Here is a 9,911-nt window from a genome sequence, read left to right as displayed (position 1 = left end):
AGACGTAAAAGTTTTTGGCTTATCTCATTAATCAAGATAAGCATCTAACGGGGTGATTTCGTGATGTCAGGAAAAAAAGTATTTTTTAAAAACTCATTCTTTACAGACTGATTTGACATAATCTGATACTTGCATGCAAGTGTATTTACATTTCATTTACAGCAGTGGACAGTTTCCTGGAAAGGCTTAACAGAAATGAACGTGAGAATTTCACTTCCTGGAAAATGTGCACCTCCTGCACTGCGCAACAGTGGTGAAACCGTAAACAAGTACTGAGTCTGACGTGTTCTGACTGTCGTCATCTCAACAGGTGAAGAAAAACACGTATCCGCACGCATTCATGACCGCGGCAGAAGGCAGGTGAGGGAGGTGCCAGCGACTTGTCCATACATGGGCGGAGTTTGAGTCTGGGCGGCCAGGTAAACGTACTTTGGAGTATTACTTTTTCTGGTCAGCCTGCTGTGGACTACTTACATATAATAACTGCACTAATACAGACCTTAGCGCAGTATATCATCGAATTCACTGGGAGTGAGGTGAGTGTACAAATGTGGCTTAAACCTGTTCCTATTTTCTTTTTTTACGGTCCATCTTCCTGCTCTGGCTGTTGAGTTTTTCAGTTAGGGGAAGTTCTACTGCTGTAACTTTCAGAGAAAAGCTTTGATCCAACACAAATTTTAAAACTGGACTCTTGTCCTTTTCATGTGGTAATAACCACAGTGTAGTATAGTATTAGATGAGAGTTACCATATTCAGAATGTTGTCTTTTGATGATGGTAGACTGTCACAGAAAATGAGTCCACAGCTGTTCAGTTGCTTTATGCAGATTTGGTCAGGTACTGTCGATATTTGTAGAGATTACTGTTTTACTTGTAGGTTTGGGAGTGTTGATAAGACAACATAACCTCATAGTAGCATGAGAGTTGAATTTTAGCTACAACAAATAACTGATTCCTGCTATTTTACTGATTAATTAAACACTTTTTAGGTCCAGAATTGTGATCAATCACATCTTTCTAAAACTTACACCGACACACACACACACATATGTTCACACACAGATATTCAGATTATTATCCCATGAAACAATGGAAGCTCATTTTCACACTTTAACGTCATACAAACCAAAGTTTTAAACTTGTTGCTTGAAAAATACCTCGGAGAGCTGATATCCTTTTTAATGTGTTTCTTCTTCTCAGAGCCCACCATGGAAACACAAACGGAAAATCAAAGGCTTGCTCAAGGCCAGCTGATCTCTGTGCCTCATAAGGACACAGTCCGTCTCCTGGAGGTGTACATAAAGCGCAGCGTCAGCCTAAACGATGGCGCAGTGAGGGAAAGTCAGGCAGAGAGGAAAAAAAAGTGGGTGACCCTGCCAAAGAAACAAAGGCGATCCTCCAGCGATCCGTCCCTTCATTTGAACGACATATCAAATTATGGCAAAAGTTTTGAGAGTGTGGTGGCTGACCCCCCAACAAATCAGCCTGAGAGACTTCCTGAAGAATCAAAGAAAGCAACCAAAAAGTCTAAGAAGAGCAAGAAACCCTCATTTTGGAAAAACATGCTTAGCTTTTTCTCTCGGAAGAGTGATGAGGATAAAGATGAAGACTCTCAAGCAGTTGTGTTTGATGGCCCTGACACCGTATCTGCCGAACGGTCCACGACTCCAGTCACTTTACAAAAGAAGCACTCAAGTAAAAAGTCTTTAAGGAGAAAGTTTTCAAAGAGGCGCCTGTCTCTTAAAAGATCAAATAAACCTGGTAAAGATCTAAACCCTGCTGACATCACCGGAGTGGAAGGCAAGTCTGAGGACAAATTAACTTTCTGTGATGTTTGTTTACTGTCTCCATCTGCATGTTCATGATTAAAGAGCTAAACTCGTGTTTTACAGGTGTCATATGCGTGGAACCAACAAACTTTTACTATGAGAAAGTGTCAGAAGAACTAAAAAAAATTGTGCACGAGGTCAAAGTAAATGAGGAAACTGAAACTCTCTCAGATGGTAAGAAACTAACTTCTGCTTTACATTCAATGAACAGTTATTAAAAATAGCTAAGTACTGGCCAAAAAAATAAAGGAAGGAGCAATATACTATAAAACAGGTGCAATGAATATCATGAGCTGGTCAGTGCATTTATTATTCCTGACATTTTTTTTGTTTGGTCCCAGAGGAAGTTATCAACAGGATCATTGCTTTGACAAAGGAGCAGGGTGATGCCATAGACTACAAGGTTGGTATGAATTGATACAACTCTGGGTAGCATTTAATCATTTAATAACACTTGCAGGGTAAGTGCTTAAGGCGGGGTAAGACATGGCTTTGTAAAAATCCTACATTTAAGTCATAACGCATGACACGCATGTTGCTTGAAAATAAAAAACCTCACACATAAACCATAAAAGAAGCATTAAGATAATGAGTCCAAACTCCATGTCATGACTGCATTAAAAGGACACACGTCAACAATCGCTCTGGAATATGTAGTGACTGCTTTTTCATTTCTCCTGTAGAGCAGCTTTTCTTAAACTGCCATTCTTTACCTGTAGTGATAACAGTACATATAGCAGAACAGAAGAGGAAGAAGCTTATAGAGAGAAGTGCAGGGTTATGAAAGCCTGTGATGAAATACAGTGCATGTCATGTGACTGGTGTGTTTCTTGGTTTGTTGAAACTGTTTTGCATAAAACTGACACCGACCGTTTAAATGTTGACAGGGCATCAATACTGATGGATTATGAATTACCAGAGCAGGCAAAGCTGTTCTAATATTTAAAGGTTATAACGTTTTAAATATGAGGATTTCTTGCTTCACTTTGTCGAGTTTGGTTGTTTACGGATTATCTTTGAAAAGTGGAGCCGTTAGTTGGACCTTTGTTTTTTTGCATATGTTGTGGGGTTTGGAGCTGTGTAATGGGCATTTGTAATTATTTTCTGGCATCTTATAGAGCAAACAGTCAATACAAAGAGAAAACAAATGGCAGATTAATCAATAATCATCATCAGCTCAGCTGTAGCCCTAATAAAGCTTTCTGCCTTAAAAGGCTGAAGATTATATTTTTAAGCACACTGATGGAATTGTTTTGGGTAAAAATTGAGCTTGGCTGTGCATTAAAATCCCTGCTCTGCCAAAAATGCTATACTCACTGACAGGCCTGTTCTCCCATCTCACCTCCAGCTGAAAGAAAACCCCACCCTGAGCAGCTTCTTCCAGCAGATTTCTTACTCCTCCTTCCAGAGGCTAGCAGATGCATATCTGGAGAAGGAAGCAACACCGACCCACAATCCTCCCACCGTGCTACCGACTGCGCCCGAGCTTGTCAAACTGGCTTTCACTCTAGACTTCACGGCCAGGATAGCCGGGCTTTCAAGACAAAACTTAGGCCACATTACTGGCCTCGGGAGCCGCTATCTTCAGGATCGATTTCAATACATGCAGGTAAGAATCAGAGAAAGGAGACAATGCAAAGGAAATAACAAAATGTTTGAAGCAAACAAGTGTCGTTTTCCCATATTCAAACCATTTGATAAGCAAAATGACTACGACCCAATCCCAGTTGTTCCCTTTGGCACTATTCCTTCGTTTTGAACGAATGAGTGGAGCCTTTTCTTTTGGAGATCAAGGAGCAGTGGTGATCTGGTCGTCTCAATTGTCATGAAACTCCCCTGATGACCACTAGTCTTGAAATCTCTAAAAGAAGAGGGGCATGTCATCCCTGAAAAACAGCAGGGGTTGGGCCGAAGGGAATTAGGAACAGGCCTAAAAATGTTTGAACATTAATCTGTATCTGCTTTTTGCCTCAATTTTACTTCTGTGCGTGAAGCATATTTTTTAGAAATCAGAGAAAAGAAAATTGGTGCATTGAAAGGTTTGTTTTGACTTCTTTTGTTGTCTCTTACAGGCATGTTCAGATCATCCATGGTCCGACAGCAATGACTGGGATATTGCTGCTAAAAACCAAAACTGAAACTGCAATTTTTACAACTGACCACAGCTCCAAAGTTGTGGTTATAGATGTGTTGCATGCACAAGTTCCTCTTTAGTTAAAGACGAGGTGCTACCCAACACATGCTCTCAGCCCACAGTTAGCCACACAAATCATTAAAATTTTTTGTCAATTTTTACTTTTTGTAACTGAAAATGTGCTAGAACAGATCATTTGCTAAGAAAAGTGGGATGTGTGAGTGTGTTTTTGTAAAGTAAAAGTTTTACTTTGACCACGAAAGAGCCATTTACAGACTGAGATCTTAGTAAGCACACTCATGACGCAGTATTACACTGCAAATAGCACATGTCAGAATCACAAATAGGTGGTTCCCCAAAGAACACTACAGATGCACTGCTGTTTTAACTGTTTCAGTCCTGATTGTTGATTTGTGATAATACAGACTGCAGTGCAATAACCTTTCATGTATGTAAGCTAGACAACTTTGAGCACTTTTTTTAATATTGCTGTATGCTGTGATTGTTTGTTGATATTAATGCTGGCATCTATATTGACAACTCAAATAAAAGATGTGAAATGTAATATTCAAATTTTAATTTTTGTTTTTATGAAACTTTCCTGCATGTACATAACTGCCAGGCTTTGCTGCTCCTTCACTGATTCATAGCAGTGCAAAAAATTAAACTGGGCGTTGCTCGGGTAGAAAAGTACACTTGAGAGGGAATGAGAAAAATCTAATCGAATGAATCCAAATGGCCAACAGCAGGATGACATGCGGCTGCCTGGACATGTTTAGGAGAGAAGTTGCAGACACTTGGAGGAGTCTTTTTGTTTAGCTCTAGATTCCCACATAACTGGTAAAATAAATCTTCATGCTTGCAGGGAAACAAAACCTAACTTTTTTTTTCCAGTCCTCGTGCCTAATTTTTGTCCTCTTATAGTCCATTACTAACAGTCTGACAGGATGGCTAGATGATGTTTTTATGAAGCATACTTCACCAACATACAAGCGTTAAAAGCTAAATTTAGTTTACAAGAAGTTGCTTCATATTTGAGGTTAAATAAAAAAAATTACAGGATGCACTGCTCTAAAAGGTATATCTTACTTCTGCTCTGCTGAAAACAACAGCCTGCAGCGTGGGACTGCTGTTTTGTGCATTCCTGAGCGAGAAATTAGCATGTCATGGCAATAACTACTGCAACCACATGAAAATTAAGGCTGAATGTTTTGCAGTAAATCATGTACAGGTTTAGAACATTATAATTACAATGGCTTTACAAGAACAACCAAGATGTTTGTGTCTTTAGATTATTACAGATAATGCTTGGCAGAATCTTTAATGGATCTCCAGCTTGCATAGTTTGAATTGCAAGATACAGTACAGCCTGTCAGTTGCATGACTAAAGCGTGAAATGATGGCTCTCAACTGCAGAATCGGACTGCCGACAAGAAATAATGAATTCACAAGGGAATTTTTGTGCATCCAGTGCAGTACTGTGCAACACACTCACATGTACTCCAGAGGCCACTGGAAAACTTGACAACCACTTCATGAACAAGAAACTAGCTGTGATCACAGAATCACACAAGTATACTCGTTCTTATTGAAGCTGTAAGGCATCACCTTGTTTACACTGATTCAGGCAGCTATCAAGTAAGAGAAGAACAGGATATGGACAGAGGCAGGTAGTGGAAAAATGTAGGATTACTTCATGATGTTGGCATGTTTTGTGACTAAATAAGTTGTCACAAAATCAAAGCTGAATAAAAGTAAATCAACAAAGGTTTAACCATCATGTGAACGATGACTCAGGCAGGAGCAGAAGCTTGGCTTGTGACGATGGACACGTAATTAATGTCATTACAGACTGCTCTGCTGCACCGAGGCCTCCGTGCCTGCACAGTACTGCTGAAACACTGCAGTCGTTATCAATGTTTTTAACTGATTCTGGAGTTCAACCATAAGTTGTGGCCACTAACAGTAAAAGAAATTTCCGATGTGAAGCATTGGCCACCATCGACCTACCTGACTTCCTCTAGTTCAGTATTTCTCAATTCCGGTCCTCATGACCCACTGCCCTGCATGTTTTCGATGTTTCCCTCCTCTACCACACCTGATTCAAATGATCAGCTCGTCATCAAGCTCTGCAGTGGCCTGATAAGGAGCCATTCATTTGAATCAGGTGTGGTGGAGGCGGGAAACATCGAAAACACACAGGGCGGTGGGTCATGAGGACTGGAATTGAGAAACACTGCTCTAGTTGTTAAACCTGTTTAACAGCTTTCACACCAGCTGACTTCCTTGTCAAAGGCAACATTTCTTAAGATTATTTAATTTCAGCTCACAAACATGACACAAAACCATAAATCTTTTGTGGTGAGACCTCATATGTGGCTTTGCTCACCTTTTCAACTTTGGCATTATGTGATCTTAAGTGATATGACTAACAGCCTGACCACATACAGGGTCTATATTACCTAATGATGTCTGGTCGCCTGGTCTTTTTCGCAGGCAGCAAAACAGCTTTCTTCATCAACCCCCAGATCATTACTTTCTGGAACACTTGACTGCAAGTACTTCTGTATTGCAATTACATTTGCACTGTTGTGATTAAATCAGATTTCTGTTAAACCAATGAAAGAACAAAGCAACAAGGATTTGTGAAAACCTTTTCCATTTTTATTGCATTTTAAACGCAGAGAAGGCAGATTAATCAAAGAGTCCGAAGCCCATATCTTCGTCTGACTCTTCGGATTCCTCTTTCTTCTCTTCCTTTTTCTCTTCCGCTGGAAATTGAGTTCAAGAAAAACAATTAACGCTAAAGAGAAGTCAACAAAAGTACTTTGTCATAAAAAAAAAAGCATCAACAGATCTGAAATCATTTAGAAATTCAGTCAACTATGATAAATGCCATTTAAAGTTTAAAAACTGTATTTACAAGCCTATGTAAAGAATGTTCAGATATTTATACATACCAGCAGCAGCAGGTGCAGGCCCAGCTCCAGCGGCAGCAGCAGGAGCCGCTACAGCACCACCTGCTGGTACAGAGGCTAACTTCGAGAGGCCTGTGGGAGCAAAAATAAAAACGTACAGATTTTCAGACAACTTCCATGCATAACACCTTTAGCTGTGCTCAGTGCAGGGTCTTTACCTGAGTTCATGACTTCATTAATGTCTTTCCCATTCAGCTCATTAATGACCTGTTGTGACAATAAGATTCAATAAAATGGCATCTGAAGAGAAAAGTCTAACATTGTTTCCCAGATATTTCAATAAATAATTCACAAATGCTGTACTTTATTCAGACGTTCGTCATCGGCCTCAATTCCCACGCTGCCCAAGATGTCCTTGATGTCCTTTGCAGAGGGGCTGGTGTTTCCACCGAGCACAGCGAGGAGGTAAGCGGCCACGTAACGCATTCTGTGGTGAGAAAAATGACAAACAGTTTGTGTGTGAAGTTATCCAAATTAATAAAATAGAGTGACAAAACATGTCTCAACTTGAGCGCTTTCATGTCATAAAATCCTTTTCAAAAGTTAAAAACAGTAAGTGATTACACCAGCATCTGAAACAGGCCTGTCAGAAATGCCATAATCAGAGTTATTTGAGCCAACTACAATTCCTCTGCTGCCTGTTTTAAAAAAAAGGACATTTCCATAAATGTCTCATTTCACTATATGCACCTTTGTCTTTTGTTAACAGTGGAACAGTTTTCCAGATTTTACAGTTAAAACAAAGCTGAACAGATCATGACAGAATTAATCAGCAAGGTTGATGATCAAAGACCATTTGTATCCACCTTTACAAACTATATGATTAAAAACGATTGAGATCAATTTATGAATAATCATGTATTTCAGGTTAACCACTAACTCTTTCACTTCATGGTATGTACCAACTCATCTTATTGAATGGTTTGGTCTGGGTAATCCAGAATGATGATATAAAAAGATCACTAGTATTAGCTCATTATTATAACTAAAACTCTGAACATCAACTTGAATTAACACATGATGAAACAACTTGAGTTATTGGAAAAATGAATGCCAGGATTACGCCGACTATGATATACTATCGCTTATATCATATGAATAATCTATATGAAACTTGTATCACCGAGTATAATTCCGTAGGTGCAGTTAGTTCTGGTCAGTAAAATCGTACAATTCAGATCCATGCCATGTTTGGATCCCCTCTCAGTGTCCGTCACGCCTTGCAAAGTTATTTATATCTGAAGTCCAAAAAACACGTGGGGTACTTGGACAAAAATCTACACCCTGTAGGACTTTGGCATGATTCAGTTACTTAAGTGACAAAATGTGCAAAGCATCTCGGCACTGTCAAAATTTAACACTGAGCGTGTGAACACTTCAAGATGAGTCGGGTTTGACATTTGCTTAGCAAACCTTAGCTTTACTTTCAGTATATCAAACAAATGAAAATAACACACGGACAAATATGCAGCATCAACGACAATATTGTCGTTGGAGTTTGTTTATCGACTATATGAATACCTAAAACAACATCGTAGTTTCAAACCGTGTTATTTATTGCGTGTTTGCTTTACAGCTAGCCAAGGCAGCATGGCGCCCAACATCCGAAACTGCTCACAGCACATACATATTAATTTACTGTTAATTAAACATGTAACAGTAAAGTGTGTGTTATATAATAAACAAGTACACTGAACCTCATGGACACAAAGTCGTTTAAAGTGGGTAAATTTGGACTTACTTTTAAGTCTAAATAGACACGAAACGTCGGTCACGCTATGAAATCCAGAAGAGGGGAGGGAAGCGGTACCGGAAGTTGTAAGAAAGGGAAGTGCGTTGTTTCATTGGGTGACGTAGGTGACGTATATTACGTCAGCTCACTAGTAACAATAAAAAATAATAACTTTACCAGTTTATTTGTCTATTATAACTCACTGCATTTTCGTATTTGAATCGAAATCCTCCTGATATGTTCTTATCAAATATATATTAGTCTGTGTTTCTAAATTACACTTTAATTACTGTGTGTATTTTTCGTATATGTGCTTTTATAAGTAATAGCGATTTTAAAGCTATAAACCCTGCGAATTATTAAATGTTTATCTTTACGCATTTGACAGACGCTTTTATCCAAAGCAACTTACAAATGTGGAGTATATGTAATTATGTGTTAATATAAATAAAAATGTTAAAATATTCCTGTAAGAAAGCAGAACTATTTTCAGTGTCTTCAAAACATTTATAATTCTTAGTGGCTGTAGACCAGGCGGTACAGTGGTTATCATTTCTTCAAAACATTGATGTCTCAATTGCCCAACTTCCCATTTTACATGCTGAATTGTCCTCAAGCAAGATACTAAACCCCACATTATTGGTGTTTACTTTTGTGTTCCTTAATATTTTTCTTCTTACCTTTACCTTTGTTCTTGTAATATATGTACACAGATAGGAGTAAAGGGTTTGTATATGGAAATAACCTGAATAGCTTTTAAAACCGCTCATCAAACCATGAATAATTAACTATATATCTGCAGTTTTTTTTTATTTGTTCCTACCTATTTCCCCAGAAATTCTGCTTTTTTTAATATACAGGCAACTACAATCAAATTAGCTGGAACAGGAGCCTGTTTATTGCTCAGTAAGTAAGACCATCCTTTTAGAGGATGGAGGAAGTCCAAAAATGTCCTTCAAAATCTGTGCATAGTATATCATTCTGCATTCACAGATGTCTCAGCTACCCACAGCACGTGTACTATTGAACCCGCATGCCAATATAGTCTAATGGACCCTCATGGGGTGCAGCAGCCATGATTTCCAAAATTCTTTTTATTTCAAATTACCAGAATCATTTCAGTGACACCTCAGTTTATCATACATTGAGCTTTTTTTCTTGCATGTTTTAACATGTGCATTTGTGGATGCTTTGATAAACACCAAAAGTAGTTTACAAAAGTGTCTTTGAGTTCATGCA

At 38.7% G+C, this 9,911-nt stretch overlaps 2 protein-coding genes across 3 annotated transcripts; one reads left to right on the top strand and one right to left on the bottom strand.

Annotated features, from left to right (window-relative positions):
* Nucleotides 1-1,202: 1,202 nt before the first annotated feature.
* Nucleotides 1,203-4,535, top strand: LOC140303088 (uncharacterized). Its single transcript, XM_072381707.1, has 5 exons — nt 1,203-1,799; nt 1,892-2,002; nt 2,170-2,231; nt 3,177-3,437; nt 3,901-4,535. The coding sequence occupies exons 1-5, from the start codon at nt 1,208-1,210 to the stop codon at nt 3,964-3,966; spliced, it is 1,092 nt and encodes a 363-aa protein (XP_072237808.1). The 5' UTR covers nt 1,203-1,207; the 3' UTR covers nt 3,967-4,535.
* A 2,068-nt stretch (nt 4,536-6,603) lies between these two features.
* Nucleotides 6,604-8,767, bottom strand: rplp2 (ribosomal protein, large P2). 2 transcript variants are annotated; one of them, XM_072383103.1, is made up of 5 exons: nt 8,682-8,767; nt 7,244-7,367; nt 7,099-7,147; nt 6,923-7,012; nt 6,604-6,733 (listed from the first exon to the last, which is right to left on the bottom strand). In XM_072383103.1, exons 2-5 carry the CDS (start codon nt 7,364-7,366, stop codon nt 6,657-6,659), a joined length of 339 nt encoding a protein of 112 aa, XP_072239204.1. In that variant the 5' UTR covers nt 7,367; nt 8,682-8,767; the 3' UTR covers nt 6,604-6,656. The 2 variants fall into 2 exon arrangements, with proteins under 2 accessions (XP_072239204.1, XP_072239205.1); XM_072383104.1 differs by having other exon boundaries at nt 6,604-6,734; nt 6,927-7,012.
* Between the last annotated feature and the right edge of the window lie 1,144 nt (nt 8,768-9,911).

The sequence above is a fragment of the Leuresthes tenuis genome, unplaced genomic scaffold (assembly GCF_036924035.1).
Source record: "Leuresthes tenuis unplaced genomic scaffold, fLeuTen1.0.hap1 SCAF_3, whole genome shotgun sequence".
Taxonomy (NCBI): domain Eukaryota; kingdom Metazoa; phylum Chordata; class Actinopteri; order Atheriniformes; family Atherinopsidae; genus Leuresthes; species Leuresthes tenuis.
This window is presented reverse-complemented; position numbering and strand designations above follow the sequence as displayed.